The sequence below is a fragment of the Brachyhypopomus gauderio genome, chromosome 3, assembly GCF_052324685.1.
Source record: "Brachyhypopomus gauderio isolate BG-103 chromosome 3, BGAUD_0.2, whole genome shotgun sequence".
Classification (NCBI taxonomy): domain Eukaryota; kingdom Metazoa; phylum Chordata; class Actinopteri; order Gymnotiformes; family Hypopomidae; genus Brachyhypopomus; species Brachyhypopomus gauderio.
Window position 1 is genome coordinate 28,054,656 of NC_135213.1, and position 21,251 is coordinate 28,075,906.

At 43.7% G+C, this 21,251-nt stretch overlaps 1 protein-coding gene across 3 annotated transcripts in view; it reads left to right on the forward strand.

Annotated features, from left to right (window-relative positions):
• drosha (drosha ribonuclease III) overlaps positions 1 to 21,251 on the forward strand; it is a 159,636-nt gene that overhangs the window by 94,500 nt on the left and 43,885 nt on the right. For all 3 annotated transcript variants that reach the window (XM_077000876.1, XM_077000878.1, XM_077000877.1), the window contains exons 22-23: positions 10,337 to 10,407; positions 14,582 to 14,626. In XM_077000876.1, the coding sequence (XP_076856991.1) occupies positions 10,337 to 10,407; positions 14,582 to 14,626 (116 nt within the window). The remainder of the gene's footprint in view (positions 1 to 10,336; positions 10,408 to 14,581; positions 14,627 to 21,251) is intronic.

Genomic DNA, 21,251 nt, shown 5'->3' on the forward strand with positions numbered 1-21,251 from the left:
TCAAGTGAAAGAGATGAACACACATCTTGGGCTTTTCCCACTAGCTTACATTGCAGGAGTAGAGGCCATACTGCTCTTGGCCAACTTAGTGTGGTAGCAATGCGCTCAAATATTGCAAAATATGCATCAACCTCATTTTCTCTGAAGGTAGGGACCATGCTAATCTGTCTACTGATGTCAAAACGTTCAGCAACAGACACAGGAACAGTTGGGTTACCGGAAAGATGAATGGAACGGGGCTTAGGTACAGGTGTAGCCAGAGGAGCAGGGCTAGTCGGCGTTGGGGAGGCGGCCTTTCGAGGTTGTGGTAGGGGTCTCTCCAGACCCATACTCAGCCTTTTAAGTGTCACCTCCTTTTCCGCATCTATTTGCAAAGCCCGCAGTCGTAACGACTCTGCCTCGCGTTCCTGTATCTTGATCTCCAACTCCAACTCTTTCAATCTTATCTCCATACGTGGATCAAACATGGGAGAACTCCTAGGTCCCATCCTAGGACTAACCACAGCTTCTGATTCAGCTCCAGCTGGGTCTGTGCTCTGGGCCAAACCAAGTGCAATACCTGGAACTTCCTCAGCCACAGGCAGCACACCACGTTCTACTAGAGATGACTCTAGCAGCTTCCTAATGTCCCTCTTGGTAGCAGAGCGAGGTATAACCACATCAAAAAAATCAGCTATAGACAACAGATCAACCTTACGGCAACGATCTAACAGCTCATATGATGGGCTAAGAACAAACACAGACAGGTCAAATGAAGCCATTATGGAACCCTCAACAATGCAACAATGTGCACACAGCACAACACGCCCACCCACAAAAATGCCTAAGCCAGAACCAAAGGCAATGCCAGCAGAAAAAAAAATACACAAAGCAAAAAAGAGGGGAAGAGACAGAAAGAAACAGGGAAGGACGAGCCCCCAATTCTGTTACGACCTATCTAGGCTCTAGGCCGTAACAGGGGTGTGAAGGGGTGGAATATGGATGACAGTGATTCAAGAAAATGTAAAGTATTGGTGTATTTACAAGTATTCACAAACAGAATATATATATAGGACAAAGTGCACACAGGTACAAACGTCAGAAGTGACCCAGGCCAAAACAACTAACAAAAACCATACTAGAAAGAAACAGACATAACTACACTAACAGGGTGAAACAAAAGACAACACTACTCTGACTCCCTATGTCCAAAACAGATACGAACCCACAACCCAAACAAAATGGCAGCCACTTCCTACTCACCGTGTGCACACACAAACCACCAATATACATATATCTATACACAACTCTATATAGTTATAGTAAAGGAGCACGCAAATCCAAATCCAAATCCAAATCAAAAGGTCATACACAGTATAGCAATATCTCAAAGTTCTCAATCTCTACGAGGTCGGCAAGGCTGAATCGCCACGGGAATCCTCTCATTTCCTCCTTATATATCAGGAAGCCGAGGGCGGAGACTTCATGTTCCCAGGGACATCAGGGATTCCTGGAGTGGAACACGGACTGGACAAACCTGTAACAAAATGCTTCACGCGAACACATAAAAAGACAGGGTCATAACATCAGGCATACTACTTAGTCTCTCTGTAATGCGCTCTTTCCATTCTGCCGAAATTGGAGAATCGCCGAAATTTAAACTCAACTCTGATTTTTCATTCTGACTTGGCTCTGCTGCATTTACACTTTGCCGTGGGGGCAGAACTGTCTGGATGGCACTAAGCTCAGCTAGAATACATTTGGGAGGAACAACTACATCACGTTCCGATTCATTTTTTAGCGTTACAGACACTTTGTAGGGCGGCTGACTAGGAATGTCAATGAGACTGGGTTCTACAAGCAAACCCCTTGGCAGAGAGGACCAAGCGGGATGTTCTAAAATTGCTGAAGTTTCATTGATGTGCTCATTTACTACAGCACAACCATTCAGGACTACACTCTGTCCAGCTGGAATTAACTGTGGACTTTGGTCTTGGAGTTTAACCAACCCAAATGCACTGCCTTGGCGTTGCTGATGCCTCACCTCAAGAATGTTAAGTACTGCTCTATAGCCATAAGAGGCTGACTCTGGTTTCTCAGCAGCAGCTTCGTTAGCAGTCTCGTACAGAACATCAAGCGTGTTAGTGCCAATGAGCACGTGAGGTTGTGACCCAGTACGAGTGTCTGGGACAACTAGAGCAAGTGTTGGGACTTGTACTTCTATTCCAACAAATTCCTTTGGGAAAGCGACACAAAGCTCAATATACCCCAAGTAAGGTACAGGCTGGCCATTTGCTCCCTCAACCTCAAGTAAGTCAGAAAGTGAGCTAACCTGATGGCCAGACAAGTGTTTTTGGAAGAACGAATGGGACACAGTGGTCACCTGAGACCCTGTATCTAATAAGCAGTTAGTACAAACATCCCCTATGTTTATCTGTGCCGTACATTTTGCTCCTACTAGCCCCTTTGGTAACGTACGATAGTTCCGCTTCGTGCGTGTTTGTTTCAATATGGCATGCATGTGATTACTTCCATTCCGTTTAATTTCACTGGGACTCACTTGATCAGCTCCAGTCCCCGTCCGCCCCTCGACAGGAACTGACCTCAGTTTAAAGAAAACTTGGACTGATGCTGAATCTCCCATAATCGCTGTCTTTCCTTCAAGTCCTTCCTCTTAGCAGCTACGAGGGCTGGATTAGCGTCAAACTCACAAGCAGCGACAATGTGTCCATCTTGCCCACAGTGAAAACAATACCATGGTTTTGGCTTGGAGACTGAACAACCAACGGAAGGTGGCTTACACTCTTTCTTTGCATGATCAGGTTTTTGAGTTTCAGTTTTTTTTGGTGGTTCCCTTTTTGAAGGTTCTGTTCTTGATACTGCTTTTCTCTCACGTTTCTTTGTCATCATAACTGTCAACTGGCTTTTCAATTCTGCAATTTGCTTCTTTAACTCGCTCATCTCACCTACAGCAGATTCAGCATGTTCTCCATCACAATTGCAAACACTGTGCGTGTGTAGGGCAGCTTTGTGCTTAACAGTTCCAAGATGCTGTTTCATTCTCACTGTCTTGGCCTCTTGCTTTTCTTCAGCTGTACGCAATAGCAGTAGCAGTTCAGCAAATGGTGGGGGATTACCCTTTCTGCACTCTAACTGAAGATCAACCAGCAAGTTATTTTCCCAACAGCCTCTACAAAACTGCTTAAGGAGGTGTTTATCAGCATCATGAGTTGAAACTCCACCTGCTCTCACAGCAAGGCTCAATGCTAATTGAAGGCGCTGCAAATAAGTAGAAGGCTTTTCTCCCATATTCTGTAGGGTGTTCATAAATTGTGCAAAGAGTTCCTCTCCATCTTCAACTAAACCAAAAGCTGAATCTAGAAGCTGTAGATAGGATGTAGGGGAAGCTTCAGGACCAAGATGTCTGATGACATCAGTAGCGGGAGCCAAAAGGCTTTCAATGATTTTCCGTGTTTTTTCAATGTCTGAGACTGAAGGGTCATTCATCATCAGTTCAACATGGGAGCGCCATGTATCATAGTCTACCTCACTATAGGGTCTAGGATCCTTCCCAGAGAAAGTTCTCAGCCTTATGGATGAATATGCATGTGAAGATTTATCCTCACTCCTCACTATATGTTCTACCACTAGCTTCTGGACTTCAGGAGGATTAACTACACCAGCATTCAGAGTGGGAATCACTGTTTGTCCAGGGAGCAATGGTGGAATTTTTAACTGGGTTGTGTCACAGCTATCAGACCGATGCTCAAGAGGATTGTTAATCAATGGGGGTGAAATCTCTGGTTGATAGGACCTTTTTTCCTGTTCAGAACTAGTAAATGGTAGGCTGGACTGCTGTTCAGCAGGCTCAGATGTTTCCATAGACTCACCTATTTGAGCTAGTGCTTCTTTTAACATCTCTTCAAAATCCTTGCCACCTAACTTGGCTACTCTTTTTAATTCACCCAGGTATGACTGCGTAGCACTGTTACCTACTTGTCGGCAAAATACATCAGCTAAAGCCCTCACACAATATCTAGCATCAGAATCACCCGACAGGGCCTGGGTATGTGGCAGCATGGGCCCTAGAGTCTGCAAGGCTGTACCGTAATTGTACTCTACAATTAAGTTTGAATGGAGCTCTGAGGTGGGATCATCTACCGTAAGAATTCTGTTTATCGAACCATATCTCTTTAGAAATGTAAGGATTTCTTCCTCTTTAATTGGCCCAGTTATTTCACTGACTATGACTGAGTTTGGAACTTTAACACCTGAATGCTCAATAAACTCCATTTTGGAAAGGAAAATTATTCTACACTATTTAAAAAAAAAAATGTTCCCCAGATTCAGCGTGTGTCTCAACTATAAGTTTTGGTACAAAACTGGCTCCTGGCTGGCTCGCCAATTTTTCTGTAACCCCTATTAAGGGTGCAGTTCCAGAAACCTTACTTACTGGTTAAGTATTTGTGCAATGAGAAATTTCCCAATTGGGCCGATCAGAGAGATGCTAGTCTCGACTGCAGAGCCAGGGCAACCAAATACATAAGAGACCACGCTGAATTATGAGAAGTGTGTTTGGAAGAGGAAAATTACACTTCCATTTAATATAAAACACAACAAAGAGAAAACTGTTGGCATCAGACATATAAAATTATTACCCGGGTAATTGAAAATAAAACAAATATTCCAAATTATATGTATACAATGAAATCAAATATACATCCACAATTCAATGTGATCACAGTTCTCAGTTCAATGTCCAATGGATTCACCGGGTTGAGCAAGTATACAGCCTTACGACTGTGGGGTGCAAGTTTAGCCTACCGCACCGCGAAGTGAAGTGACTCAGTGCCAGTGGTGAACGGTCTTGATATCAATGGTGCATGCATTCAGAACAAAACTCGGTTCGAGGGTCTGGGCTCGGCTCGCCATCCAACGTGTCCAACCTGAACACGATGTTCAATGCTCCGTTTCACTCTCTCTCAAAAAACCTGACCTACAGCACATAGGATCAGAATGTACAAACTCATAACTTTGCTTAACATATGCGTATGTTAACATCTTAAAATCTTAGCGTCTGCAAATAATAATTAACAGCTTCCATCCACATAAGAACGTTTAAAGTGAAAGTAAACCATGAGGATTTTTAAAGAGTTAACCATTATATCTAAACTGGATGTGCTGCGCCTAGTACGCTTCACATTCTATACGAAAGACTCACTAACAATGAAATACAAAATACATACAACATATAAACATTTTAGTTCGCCAACATAGTTAACAGTATAGGCGTACATGAATGAATTTCCCATTAAACGGTTAGCATTCTTGCTAACTACAACCCGCTATAGCCTGCGCACGTTTCTTACCGATGCAGGGGATTCACGGTGGATTTTCAAAGTATAGGCGGTGAAGAAACTCAAATTCCAGCTCACGGCGGCAAAGAAAAAACAATGAAAGTAGTATTTGCTGTGCTCTACTGCACTTTCACCAACTCTACTTCTGTCTCGTTTCAAGCACTACTCGGTCAACTCCGAACTGAGTGTGTACGCACCGCCTGCGGGAGGGAAAAGAAAGAATTCCCGCGAACATCGTCTAAATGTACCTGCGTGTATCACGCAAGTTCATTGGCTGATTGTCCAGGTTATTGCAACCCAATCACTGCCAAAAGTATACGCTATCCTTAATAAAATAATAAAATAAATATATATAAATAATGTGGTTTTGTCATTATTTAAAATGAGTCACGTTTTAGTCTACTTTAGTCTACAATATTAATTTAACTATATTTCTATATGGTTACAGTTACTTCTGATTATCTAATTTTAACATCTAACGTCTCTCTCTCTAACCTGGGTTACACAGAGGTTCAGCTTTACGAGTCTGTAACACGTTTATATGTCACTGGCTTCTCTCCCTTTCTTCTCCCCTCTGTCCTTCTAAATCATTTCCATTCTCCAGCAGAATAGCTGGGGAGGTTGAGGGGGCAGGGCCTGCTCTGTCTCCGCCTGTCATTCAAACAGTCCGTCTCCATGTTCCTTTCATTGCTTTTGGGGAGACACGTAGAAGCTGAGACCCATGCCTCTGGCCCGCCAGCGTGCACACACCGCCAGCCGTGACCTTCCTGCATGTCACTCAGACTCGCACCGGTTCTGCTCCGTTAACGCGGCCATCACTGGTCATGCTGCAGCTCTCATGATGAGCGATGCGTCCTCTCCGTTACTGCAGCACGGCGTCCAGGGGTCAACGCTCAGTACTGCCTACATCGCCACTGCGTTATAGCCGAGGAGGGCTGCGAGTTCAGTGTGTAGTGGGGAGCTTCTACCCCAGTGGGAGGAGTGTTTACAAACGGAACACAAAGTAAATCTTTGAGGTTTGTTCAGGATTCATTTCCGTCCACAGGACATGCCTAGTTTCATATGTTTTAACCTGAATGCAGCCTGTGTGAAAAACATGATGTTTACGTCTATTAACTGGGAGGTGGTGGAATAATCGGCGCGAGAGAATGTCAGAACAGAGGAGAGTGGGACAGCTTCAGGAAGGGTGATCTGCATTGCAAATGAATGCCTGCATCTCTGAATTATTCAGAGTGTTAAATAGAAATGCGAAACTTTCCTCCATTCTTGTTTTTTATCTTTATTCATCAGCTTTATGCTGATGGGGCCCATGGTTCCTCGTCCCACCGCTAGAGAAATAGCAGCTAGTGCACCCCTCCTCACTCACCGCCCCTGCCCCGCCCACAACCCTCTCTGCCCCACCCACAACCCTTTCTGTCCCACCCACAACCCTCTCTTTCCCACCCCTACCCTGCTCAGCTCGGCAGGGTGTGGGGCTCTCTGAAGGCCCTGATCCCACATGCGGGCAGTTTGTGGATTAGCCAGCAGCCTGAGGAGGGCAGATGGAGGTGTGAAGCCCCTCTCTGTTGTTGTGGAGGAGAGACGTGTGGTCTTTGATTCAGGGACTGTCTGCTTTCTGCCTGTGTGCACCTCCACCACTGCGCTGTGGCCAGACACTCATCACCTCCATCATGGGGGGTTCACTATCCTTCATGCTTCTCTTCAACCCTCCGATGGAATATAATCACATTTTGTTTGGTGCAGTGTTTGTGTAGTCGGATTGTTTAGTCAGATTGTGTTTAGAAATATCAATACTTGGATTGCAAGTATCTCTCTTTTTAGCCTCACAGCTTCGAGATAACCTGCTACATTTAGGATCAATAATAGATTTTATTCTAGTTGATGTTAACAGGACTGTCAGCCTCTCTGATCTGTCTGAGTTAGTGTCATCGACCTTCAGACCAGAAGCTAACGGGTCTTTTCTGCTGACTCACTGGGGCTGAAACCATAGACTGAGGTGATAAAACACGCTAGTGAGCTGCCCCTGGACTGCCTCAGTGCAGTCTGGAGGAGGGGGGTACTTGGGTGCAACTTGTTAGGGTTTAGGGTTAGTGTTAGGGTTCAGGGTTAGGGTTAAGCATCTGTACAGGGTTTTAGGGTTCAGGGTTGTAGGCTGCAAATTTAGTGTCCAGCTCTCCACTGAACACAAAGTCCTGACCTCACCTCCACTGAACACAGATCCCTGACCTCACAAATGCTCTCTTGACTGAATGAGCATAAATCCCCAGCACTCAGGAATCTTGGGAACAGGTGTCCAGGTTTACTGCCCTCGTCTGCACAACCGTGTTAATGTTCTTGGCTTTGAGATGACATCAACATCATACTTCAGGTGTAACTCCCAGTGTCTGTATTGTCTATCCCATCGACCTGTGTGCACCCCGACCTACCCGCCCATGCCAGACCCCACTGACCTTGTAGCCTTGAACCCAGCCTGGTCTTACAGGGCAGAACAGAACAGCTCACATATCTGCACTTACGCTACATTGCCAAAAGTATTCGCTCACCTTCCTTGACTCACATATGAGCTTAAGTGACATCCCATTCCTAATCCATAGGGTTCAATATGACGTTGGTCCACCCTTTGCAGCTAAAACAACTTAAACTCTTCAGAGAAGGCTGTCCACAAGGTTTAGGAGTGTGTTTATGGAGATTTTGACCATTTTTGGAAGAGGAAGGGGCCAGCTCCAAACTGTTGCCACAAAGTTGGGAGCATGGACTTGTTCAAAATGTCTTGGTATGCTGAAGCATCGAGTTCCTTTCACTGGAACTAAGGGCCCAAGCCCAGATCCTGAAAAACAACCCAACACCGTAACCTCTCTACACCAAACTTTACACTTGGCACAATGCAGTCAGACAAGTACAGTTCTCCTGGTAACCACCAAACCCAGAATTGTCCATCAGATTGCTAGATGGAGAAGCGCAATTTGTCACTCCAGAATGTCAAATTTCACGACTGGATTTATTGCACAGGTGGCATCCTATATCCTATGGAATTCATTGAGTTCCTGAGAGTGATCCATTCTTTCGCAAATGTTTGTAAAAACAGTCTGCATGCCTAGGTGCTTAATTGTATACACCTGTGGAAGTGATTGGAACACCTGATTCTGATCATTCGGATGGGTGAGCAAATACTTTCCGCAGTATAATGTATCTGCATCTTCCTATATCTAATGTCTGCCATCTGTTACCTATATGTAAGAAACAGATATAGCTGAACATTAGTTATCAGGTGTGTGTGTGTGTGTGTGTGGCCCTCCTGCCTGTGTTAAGTCCTGCCTCTGTGCGTGCCGCCAGCCGGGACGGCCTGGTCTGTGCCTCTGCAGAAGCGGGACCATCAGTGCAGATACGGGACTCTGATTACGGGACTCTGATTACACTCCTAATCAGCACTGTGGTCAGCTGCATCTCTGTCCATTGATTTCTTGGATAGAAGTGATCGATTTCCTGGACCTGCGTAAGCACATGGGCGCAAACTGATGCAGGCTGCTCTTTCAGATCGGTTGTCTGAACAAAATAGCAGAGGCAGGGAGGGGCCACCACCTTGAGCTCTGTGGTGTGGGGGGGGGGTGTCTATGGTGAGGGGGTAAAGGGGTTTGTGGTGGGGGGTTCTGTAGTGGGAGGGTGGGGGTGTCTGTGGTGAGGGGGTAGAAGAGTCTGTGCTGATGGGGTCTGTGGTGAGGGGGGTCTGGGGTGGGGGGGTCTGTGGTGGGGGTGTCTGTTGAAGAGGTGGGGATTCTATGGTGGTGGGGTCTGTGGCAAGGGGATGGGGGGGTCTGTGGAGAGGTGGGGGATTTGGATAGGGGGGGGGGTCTGGTGTTTCTTTCTTTGTTTTCTCGGTGAGCTCATCACTGAAGTCTGTGGTGCAGAGTCCTGTCCTCCACTCAGCATGGGTGTGGTGCAGGTCTGGGGCGGGCAGTCCTCACAGATCACCCCTTGGGAGCAGACTTCTTAAAAATGAAATTAAAACAATCACTTTTAGACACTAATGAAGCAATTATAGATCATTTCAGGTGCAAATTAATTTTTTCACGTTTTGTGCCAAAGGCAAGCGTGAGTGATTGTAGTTAATATGTAGAGATTGTTGTGCTAACTTGGACTCCCCTGTGAGTATAAGAGAGAGTGTGTCTTCACTTTCTCCAGATAAATTAATTCATTAATATAAATTCACCTCAGGAGAGGATTAATATTCATGTTTTATGCAGAGTGTAGTCCAGTACATAATCCTAGGTGTGTGTGTATGTGTCTGGGGGGTTTTTAGTATTTTTACAATCTTACATGAAGAGTCTTACAGGTTATCGAGTAGAAGAGATAGTTCTGTTTTCTGTTGTCTCCCTCTTTTTCTCTCTTCTCTCTTCTCTCTCTCTCTCTCAATTCAATTCAAGATACTTTATTGGCATGACAAATATTGCTACATTTGTATTGCCAAATCCTGAACACTTACAATACTAATAACACTGAACAGACAACAGTTCTACTTACAGCTCTAAACACTGCAAAAATTGTTAGGGAATACATAAACACAAACAAACAAGCAAACAAAAAAAAAACCCTTGAGTAAAAAACAAAATTAATTAGTAGTCATAATCAAATAATAAATACATCCAAGGATTAAGAAGGGGAACCACATATATATGCATACACATAAATACATCAGCTATCAGAGACAGAGACACTCACTGTCCCTCTTATGATGGCAGGCCATGATGTATTGTGCAGCAGACTCAGTGCTCTCCCAACAGGTAGGGGAGTTTCTCTGGATCAGAGAGGCTGTTGAATGTGGTGGGTTTATTATTGAAATTTGAGTAGAATTTGTTACGGAGATCAGTGAATTTTGGGCATTCTGTTAGGAAATGCAGATCTCTCTCTCCTTCTCTCCCTCACTCACTCTCTCTCTCACTCACTCTCTTTCTCTCCCTCCCTCTCCCGTCTGTCTTCATCTCTGTCCTTCTTTGTTTGTGCAGGTGCAGTATATTTGGAGGGAGGTTTGGAGGAGGCCAAACACCTCTTTGGAAGATTGCTGTTCAACAGTGAGGTAACCTGTGTGTGTATGTGTTTGTGTGTATATGTGTTTGTTTGTGTGTGTGTGATGTGATAGAAAAACACTTGCCTTTTTAAGGTATTTGTGATCCTGTCCAGAGCTAACAGATGACAGGACAGACAAAATCTGTCTAAAGCTAACAGATGACAGGACAGACAAAACCTGACCAGAGCTACCAGATTACAGGATGGACAAAATCTGCCCAGAGCTAACATATTACACAAAGGGCAAAGCCTCACCAGAGCTAACAGATTTCAGGATGGGTAAAATCTGCCCAGAGCTAATATATTACAGGATGGGCAAAATCTGCACAGAGCTAATTGATTACAGGATGTACAAAATCTACCCAGAGCTAACAGATTACAGGATGGACAAGACCTGCAAAAACAAACCAGTGACGTGCACATACACACACGTACGTTACCTCACTGTAGAACACACCGTCCTTAACCACTATATACACATACCTCAGTCAAGGCTGTGAGTCTGGATACTACATTTGCGTGTGTGCATGAGTACTTGCGAGTGAACGCGTCTATGCATTTCTCTGTGTGTGCACGTTTGTGTACAACTGTGCATATGTGTGTGTGTGTATGATGAGCATAGAGATAAACAGTGTAGGTCCTGCTGTTAGAGCTGGCACAAGCTGATCAATGTTGCCATGGCCACCCATGTTCTAGTGAGAAAGGCAGTGGCAGATGGATTAGAGCCACCCAGACTGAAGCCTCCATCCTGTGATGGAGTCCCCCAGCCAGCCTGACTGACGGTGGGCATACATTACACACAATCACTGGTAATTAAGGAGGAGGAGGGCTGACTGGGTGGATGTGTGCAGGACTGTGATGAGAGACAACACACACTTATAATATATAAATGGTTCTTATGCAAACAAAGGAAAGTCCATCAGTTGAGATGTAACCCTGTATAAAGTGCATCGCTGAAGAATGCGACCATCTTGCTTGTCACATGCTGTTACCTCTGCCTCATCTGCCCTCTGTCCCACCTGCCCTGGGCCTCACCTGCCCTGTGCTTCATCTGCCCCTCCACGTCCTTCCTCTCTCTGAGCCTCTGACTCTTAATCAGGAACTCTCAGTGTGTTCTGTGCATGTGCGTTCACGTCGTAATGAACATTTACACGGGAGAAGCAGGACGTGGTCTGCAGAGAAAACCAAGTTTATGCTTCAGATATTAAAAGACTAAAAAATAGTCTGAATTGTTGCCGAATGGTGTGGGACGTGTCACATTCTCACCCTTCGTATGTGTGATGAGTCTGCTGTCATTTTAAAGTGATTAAGAACAGATGCTGATCACAGAAGCATGGGCACGCTTTAGATGACGCATCAGGAAACTAAAGGCCTTTACCATGAAGTGTCGTCATGGAAACCTAAGTGTTCCATGGAAAAACACCAGACTGGACACACTCATGTTTTCTAAGCACTCTTTGAATTGATGATGATGTGTTCATCAGTGGTGCACAGACAGAAGCTGCTAGCGTTAGCTGAAAGATGAACTCCCAGGACACTCCCAGGAAAGAGTGAATTGGTCCCTCCAATGTGATTAGCTGACAAAATAACTATACATCAAACACATGCTTTTCTGTGTGTTCCCACCACAAACAATGGGGTTGATGGCAAAATGTGCTAAGGCACTGGGAGGAACCGAGACACTGGGATGAACTTGGAGGCACATTACTCATGATCCTGATGAACATTAGAGCCTCAAGAAATCTCGGCACACATCTAACGCTACAGGAAATCCTCACTGGAACACCAGTGCTGATTACTTACATCATGTCACTTATTCGCTACATCATGTCACTTATGCAGACCAGGCTTGATATTACCTGGTGACGGAAGTCAACTTACTGCCAGAAAGAACCAGTGAAACCTGATAACCTGTTAAATCTGGATCTGGATTGCATCTCTGTAAAGGTGTGCAAAAGGGTGTGTTATGAACTGGGAGTCCAGGGACCCTACAAACATAATGGTTTAGTTTGTGTGATTTTATAATGACACCTAAACAGTGCTGAACAGGATAAACTGTGCATGATGACAGAAAGCCTGCAAATCTGTAAGTTTATCATTATGAACTGCTGCTGTAATATTCCTAACAAACTGACCAATGAAATGAACCAAGGTGCTGTTGAACCGCTAATGTATTTGTGGTGTTTAAACATTTTCACTTTGACATGACATCAAAGCAGTTTGTATTTTTTTCACCTTCACATATTCTTTAACATGATGGTGTAGACTGTTGAAATTCACTTTGGAAACAGAAAAAAGTAGTTCGGTCTACGTCCACGGGTGGCCAACACAAGAACACGCTGTTCCCTTTGACTGCTGCTTCTCTGGCTGTTCTTCTGAAAGCCTGATCTGTCTCATGTTGGAGTGCCTGAGTCCTTCTGGTTGGAGAATGGCAGGCCATGCAGGGACTTGTCCACATCTGTTCCCGTCCCCCAGGCACCAGACACTGAGACACTCGTCTCAGATGGATAACGTGTGTTTGCAGTATATCTGTTCAGTGCTGAATGACTAAGCCCAGGACATGGACAGCTCGATCATCATGGCTTTGTTCTTTTCCACTGCTCCGTCAGAACTTCTGCGTGTTCAACAGTGGATTGTTTAGATTGGACAAACACAAAGAAGCAATTTTGAATCAGAGTAACATTAAAAAGTGAGTTGAAAAGATGAAGTGCAAATGCATACATGGAAGTCACACTGCAGATCACTTCCAGACGCTGAGACATGGTAGTCCAGACGCTGAGACACGGTAGTCCAGACGCTGAGACACGGTAGTCCAGTCACTGAGACATTGTAACTCATTATAACTCATCACATCTTCCGCAGTAGTGTGGTGTTAGTGTATACTCATCACACTTTCCTTAGCAGTGTAGGTTTAGTAGTGTATACTCATCACACCTTTCCTAGTAGTGTAAATTCACTACTATAGTGTGTACTCATCACGTCTTCCCTGTTGCGATTACACCCGGGCTTAGTGCTGCTCTTCAGTTACATTATCAACTTTGCATTATTGATCTACTTTGCATTATCACCATTGCATTACTGATATTAATCCACTTGTCCACAGTGTGTTTGCTAGAATAAATGATTCAGACTGTTCAGATTAATAGAAAACTTGCTGTTGTATTTTATGTTATTGTATTATGCAGGGTGTGTGACGCCTAGCGCTGTAGGAGCCTGTTGCCTGAATTGTTCTGGTCAAGGCAGATGGGTCTTGGCTAGCAGTGTCTGCTGTCTGGCAGGTTGTCATATGGTACCGTGGGAAGTGCACCAGGTGTTTTTTGTGTAAAGATAGTGTGTTTGGAGCAGCGGTTTGACACAATGCATTACACCTCTGTCAACTAAAATAAGTAATAAGTGGAATTTGCTTATATTGTGTTTATGCTAATTTGTGCATTTCATTGATAGTGATGCTATAATCTCAGAAAAAACAAAGAATGTTTTTTTTTGTGTTACAAAATAGCCTCAACAGCACAAATGAATGTATTCATTATTAAATGGGGATTTACATGGAGTTAATGGCTTTAAATTTAGCTAAAACAAGACATTAAAAATCTTGTGCTGTTTTCCAAATTGCCCACACTTTATCTTGATAGCATAAAGGAATTGTCCATAAACCAGTTTATATTAGGGTTATAAATGTAATCTATGTTAAGGTTAGGGTCATAAATGTAAAACATGTAAATTGTATGTATAAATAAGAAACACGATGGTGTCTCCGTCTGCCCAGTTTTTTGGATGAGCAGTCCAAGATGTTAACATGAGAAATACTCAATACTAGCAGTTACTTAGACAAGCTTTAAAAGAAAATGTGATTGTTGGTGTTTGTTCCTGCAGTGGGAACCTGTTCAGTTGATGTGCCAGCAGTACTCTTAGACTGTGCACATGCTGACCTTTCACTCACCTGTGAAGGTGTAGTCCCTCACCTCACCTGTGAAGGTGTGGTCCAATTCTCTCAGATCTGGTGCCTTCATGAGCTTCAGTGCATGAACCCCTTCCTCTTCCACACTTGGGAATCATGGGAAGAGCTCACTCCTGCAGGCATGTACTCAGGACAAAGGCAATCTTACTTCACTGCTGTGATCAGGACACAGGCGATCTTACTTCACTGCAGTGATGTTTATTTTTCCTGTTTGCTTTCTTCACAGGATCTCCGGGAGGTTTGGCTGAACTACCCGCCTCATCCATTACAAGTGAGTGCAATGTTTAGCTGGAGTTTTGTATAAATACTTCCCGTTTTGGGCATTTACATTTAGGGCATTTTAGCAGGCGTTTATATCCAGAGCAACTTACAAATTGCTTTGCATTTGTTCACAGAATACATCCTAGATTGTAGCATAGATGGGTCAGAATTCAAGATACCATTGACTACTATCACTACAGACTACTACTAAGCTACAGGAATCAATGACAATACCAATATTGTGCAAATAAACAGACAAATAAATATACGATGTAAAGTAAAATAAGTGCTATCTCAGGTGTTAGTGGTCATTTAAGTACTCAACAAACAGGTGAGTCTCCAGTCTATGTCTGAAAAATACAGCAAAAGACTCTGCAGTCCGAACTTGAGCATTTTGTTTCAAGTCGAGCCACTGTGAGATTTGGAGTGCTCGTGGTATGGATTGGGCTTTGAACATGGCCATCATGCAGGGAGGGGCTTGTCCATTTCTGGCTTTGTGGGCAAGTATTGAGGTTATATATCTGATGTGTGCAGCTACTGGTATCCAGTGAAGAGACCCCAACTTTGAAGACCAGTCGTGCTGATGCATTCTGAACCAGTTGTAGAGGTCTGATGACCCATAGAGGAAGACCCACAAGTAGAGAGTTGCAGTAGTCCAGCTTTGAGATGAGGAGAGACTGCACGAGCAGCAGGGTAGCATCCTGTGAGAGAAAGGGTCGTATTCTTTGTATGTTGCAGGGTTGAAATCTGCAAGATCTGGTCAGGTTTGAAAAGTGTTGACAGACATCTGGTTATCTGAAGTTACTCCAAGGCTTCAAACAGTTTCTGATGGTGATAACAGGCTGTTCTCAGAAAAAAAAGGTTGTGGTTGTTGTGTGTGTTTAAGGTTCCTGAAATGTACAGAAGCTCAGTTTTGCTATGGTTGAGCTTCAGGTGGTGAGCAGTCATTCATGATGAATGAATGTTCGATTTATATAGCGCCTTTCCAAATTCCCAAGGCGCTTTACAATTTAACACAGGTACAATTCACAGACAACCAATCACACACACACCGGTGAGAAGCGGCAGCCAATTGCGCACAGCGTACTCTCTACCGGGATCCACAGCCCCCTGGGGGACTGAATGGGGTGCAGGAAGGGGAGAGAGGACAGACCCTAGTGGCAGAGCACCATCCACCACTGGGCATACAAACACACACACACACAGACAGAACTTTTTATTGAACATAGAGACACAAACACACACTCAGGGAGAATTTTTTGTTGACTGCCAATTTACCTAACCTCCATGTTTTTGGACTGTGGGAGGAAACCGGAGATCCCGGAGGAAACCCACGCAAACACGGGGAGAACATGGAAACTCCACTCAGATAGGGACTTGAACCCAAGACCCCAGTGCTGAGAGGCAAACGTGCTAACCACCAAGCCACCGTGTTACCCAAGCATGGTGCATGGTGCATTCATGCATTCATGAAGCAACATCTGCCAAGCATCCGGAAATACGCCCAGAAACCTGTGTATCAGAATGTGGGAAGGAAAGAATTAGTTAGGTGTCATGATAGAAGAAATAATGTCACCAAGGGAATGAGTATACAAAGAAGAGAAGAGGGCCTAGGACTGAGCCTTGGGGGACTCCAGTGGAGAGTTTACATCAAGTCACATCAAATATATTTGTATAGCGCTTTTCACAACACATGTTGTCACAACACGCTTTACAGGATTTACAAGGTTAACAATACTATGGGTCCAAATCCCTAATGAGCAAGCCAAAGGCGACAGTGGCAAGGAAAAACTCCCTAGATGGTGGGGATTAGGAAGAAACATTGGGAGGACCAAGACTCAAAAAGGGAACCCATCCTCCATTGGGCGGCCCGTTAACAAATAAATTACACAAAAACAAATTATACAGACAAATACACAAGTTACAAACAAATCACACAATCAGGCTAAGTATAAGGTAACTAGAATGAAAGTTCTGGGTGTTGATATTGTCAATGTAAATGTCTTGTGATGAACGCCAGGTTTTTATTCCGTGTCAGAGTGATGACACTTGTATTGTAGGCTCCAACTGCAGTGTTACTCCCCAGGTGAACCTCGGAGAAGAAAGATATGTGATGTGGTAAATATGTAACAGATTATTCAAAGGCCAAACTAAACAGATTTTAAACATTGAGACTGTGTCTGAGTCCCGAATAAAGGCAGGAAGATTATTCCACAGTTGTGGAGCTTTAAAAGAAAAGGCTCTTCCACCTGCTGTGATCTTTTTGATCCTAGGAACAGTTAATAACCCTGCGTCCTGTGAACAAAGTGAACGTGCTGGGTTGTAATGATCAATAAGTTCACTAAGATACTCTGGAGCTAAGCCATGCAGTGTTTTATATGTTAATAAAAGTATTTTATAGTCAATACGGAATCTTAACTGGCAGCTAATGTAATGACGATAGTACAGGACTAATGTGATCAAATTTTTTAGTTTTCGTTAAAACTCATGCTGCTGCGTTCTGAACCAGCTGGAGTTTGTTTATCAATTTACCAGAACATCCAGCTAGAAGACTATTGCAATAATCTAGGCGAGAGGACATGAAAGCATGGATTAGTTTTTCCGCATCACTAGTATTTAATATGTTTCTAATTTTAGCAATGTTGCGTAAGTGAAAGAACGCTACCCTAGTTATATTATTAATGTGTGAATCGAACGAGAGATCTGGGTCTATTGTGTTCTTTACCTCTGCGCTGGTGGTTATAGTAAAGGAACGTAGATTCAATGCTACATTACATATCTTGTCTCTCGCTGCCCTAGACCCAACTACTATTAGCTCTGTTTTATTTGGATTTAGTGCTAGAAAGTTACACGCCATTCAATGTTTTATCTCTTCTACACACTTCTCGATTTTACTGTTTACACCTAAATAATCAGGTTTAGCCGATAAATATAGTTGGGTGTCGTCTGCGTAGGAGTGGAAACTGATGTCGTGCTTATGCATAATCTCGCCTAAGGGTAACATGTAAAGTGTAAATAGAAGTGGTCCTAGGACTGTCCCTTGTGGGACACCATATTCATCCTGCACAGATTTACATGTTTTATTATTAACACTTACACATTGGAAGCGGTCGGTCAGATATGATCTAAACCAGGAGAGTGCAACTCCTTTAATACCTACCGTGTTTTTTAGTCGATCCAGCAAAATGTTGTGGTCTACAGTATCAAAAGCTGCGCTAAGATCTAACAGTATAAGGAATGAGATGATCCCATTATCGGACGATATTAGTAAATCATTCACTACCCTGAGTAAAGCTGTGGTTCAGTGCTGTGGTTCGGTCTAAATCCTGATTGGAACTTTTCATGGATACTATTTGATTGGAGATAATGGTTTAACTGATTGTAAACTGCTTTTTCTAGAATTTTAGAGATGAATGGGACATTAGAAATTGGTCTATAGTTGGCTAGAATCTGCGGATCGAGATTCTGTTTTTTAATCATGGGTCTAATTACGGCACATTTTAATAGTTTGGGCACATATCCTAGGTTAAGGGAACAGTTAATAATATTAAGTAAGGGCCCTGCAATAGCTGGGAGTAGGTCTTTGAATAGACGGGTTGGAACTGGGTCGAATATACATGATGTAGGCTTAGAATTAATTAGTGTTGTGAGCTTTTACGATATAGGATCGAAGCCATTTAGCTCAGTAATATTTTCGGATGCGTAGTTACTAATACCTATACTACTGGGGTTGGATTGGCGGTTAGGCTGTGATGTGATAGATGCGGCCTTCCAGATATGACAGGAACCATTTCCAAGCAGAGCGAGTCACACCAACACTAGAAAGAACAGAGAGGAGGATGTTGTGGTTGAGTGTGTCAAAGACTATAGAAAGATCCAGAAGTGTCAGGGCTGGCTCAGATGCCACTCCTCCAGTTGCCACTGGAGGGGGCTCCTGAGTCAGTGCTAGGCTTAACAAGCGCAATCAGCAGTGATCCGTCACACCTGTCGCCATTGGCTACTTAAGGAAGCTTGTTGTGACGGATCACTGCTGAATCATTTTGGCTTGCCGTCACATTCTCAGCCCTCTCTCTGCTTTCTCTGCCCAGTACGTTGCGTTCCCATTTGAAAGGTGTCTCGCCACCTTTCTCTCTCTTCTCTGTATTTATTCTAGCACTTATTCAAGTATCTATCTCCTGCGCCGCTTTCTGGCCTATCTCAAGTTTTCCTCCAACTATTTCTCTTCCTATCCGTTACATGTTTTTTTGGGGAAGGGTTTTTGTTTGTTGCAGCATTTGCCTGCTGCCAGTTACTTCCCCTTGCATATTTAGTTTTGTTTTCACCCGTTGTTTCTGCGTTGTTTTCTGTTGTTTTGTTCTCCCATGTTTTTACGGTTAAGCCTTATTTTACATGTTGAGTTTTCCGTGACTTTTGTGTTTCGTTTGGCTACCGTGTGTGTGATTGTAACATGCACTCAGACTAATTTTACCGTCACTGAATCTGTCTGCGTGTGTGTGTGTGTGTGTTACGTGTACACAGACTCTTTTTACCGTCTCTAATTCTGTCTGCTTTAGTCGGCACTTGGGTCTGCTTCTCCCTGTTGTCATATGCGGTGTGTACCTGTTTGTACATCTTTCATCACAAGAAGAATTAAAGCTGAGCTTGTTAAGCTTGGCAGCATGAAGCTTCTCAGTCACTGCTTCAAGGGCCGTTTCTGTTGAGTCGCCCATTTTGAAGCCAGATTGATTGGGATCATGGAGTTGGTTCTGGGTGAGAGATAATTGGTCATAGACTATTCGTTCCAGAGTTTTTTATAGAAAAGAGAAGAGATACTGGTCTGTATACAGACTGTATACTGTATACTCCTATAGGAGTGATACCAGTCTGTAAGAGTGACACTGGTCTATAGGAGTGACAATGGTGAGATTGGTACCACCCTTGCTGTCTTGAACTTGGTAGGTACATGTCCCAAAACTAAGAAGTTGTTAATGATGGCCAAGATAAATGGAAGGAGATCTCTTGAAATTTTCTGGAACAAAGTTGAAAGAATTGGATACAGCGGGCCTGTAGTAGGATTGCTGGAAGTCAGGAGTTGATTGATCTTATCTGAGGAGACAGGAGAGAAAGAAAGAAGCCTGGAAGTTGGTGTTAGGCTAAAGATACTGGTCATACTGTGATGGTGTTAGAGGTGAAGGGGTTGATTGATGGTGTGAGAGGTGATGGGGTGACTGTGATGGTGTGAGAGGTGAAGGGGGTGACTGTGATGCCCAATGTTCTGGTGGCCCGTGTAAAGACCAGGTGCAGAACATTGCCTGCTCTGTGAGTTGGAGAAGACTGGTTGATGGGAGGTCAAATGACGACAGCAGTGGAAGAATGCAGGAAGAATGTAGTTTGTTAGTCGGAATGTTGAAGTCACTGAGGAGAATGAGTGGGTTTGATTCAATAGTGAATTTATTGTCAAGCTCGTCAATGAAGTTCTCAAGGGAACCTGGAGGGCAGTATATTACATATATGAAGTGAGGTTCACTGGCATAGGATACAGTGGTTGCATGAACTCAAAAGAAAAGACTGAAAGAGCTGAGAATGAAAGTTGGGTGAAATGCCACTCTGGAGAGAATAGCAGACCTGTGTCATACATGAGGGATGTATTATTTCTGTAAGCTTGACAGGACATTGTCGGGGAATTATGGACGTTGTGGATTATTCAGTGGGAGTGTCTTTTCCAAATGTTTGTTATAGCCTCTATCTGTCTCTCTCTATCTTTCTCTGTCTGTCTCTTTTTCTCTGTCTCCCTGTCATGAATGCTCTTGGTGTCAGATGAAAGAAGGCATCAAATGTTTGAGAAATATTGAAATTGGAAATTTCATTCAGAGATCAAAGATTTAGTAACAGGATTATAGAGAAACATCACACAGCTTTGGTAAAAACTATAAAGTTTCAGCACTTGTGGGTAAAATTTTGAGCTGTGTGAGTAGAAGGAGTGTTAAGTCACTGGGGGCGTTTGTGGGTGTGTTTTAGAGAGCATATGATTTCTCTCCCAGGGCTTAAAGTGCTTAATACTGAATAGAGCAAAGAAAGCTGTTCCAAAAGGTCACAGAGGCTGTGAGCTTAAAGTTCTCCACCCTAACCAGCTGCCTGCATCTCCCTGTGTGTGTGTGGGCATATGGGCGGATGTGCCCATGTTTGTAAGTGTGGGCACATATTTCTGTGTGTGTGTTTTAGTGTTTGTGTTGACTAATTGTGTATACCTGGGTATGTTTGTCTGTGTATGCATGTATGATTATATGCTTGGCTATGCGAGAGCTAGTGTGTGTGTCTGGCTGTGCTTGTCTGAGTGTGTGTTTGTGTGTATGAATGTTAGAGTGTGTTTGTAAGTATTAGTACATATGTCTGGGCTTGCTTGTCTTAGTGTGTGTGTGTGTGTATGTATGTATGTAGTTACACACACACACACACACACACACACACACACACACACACACACACACACTACCAGTTGAAAGTTTGGACACGGCTGACTGAATATATGTTCTTTCTAGTCTTAATGACATTTTTCGCTAATAGTTTATGCTTAAATTTGCTTCCAAGAGGAATTTAGGCCCAGGTTTACCTCTCCCCAGCCACCTTTTCTAGCTCTTCTGGGGGGACACTGAGGC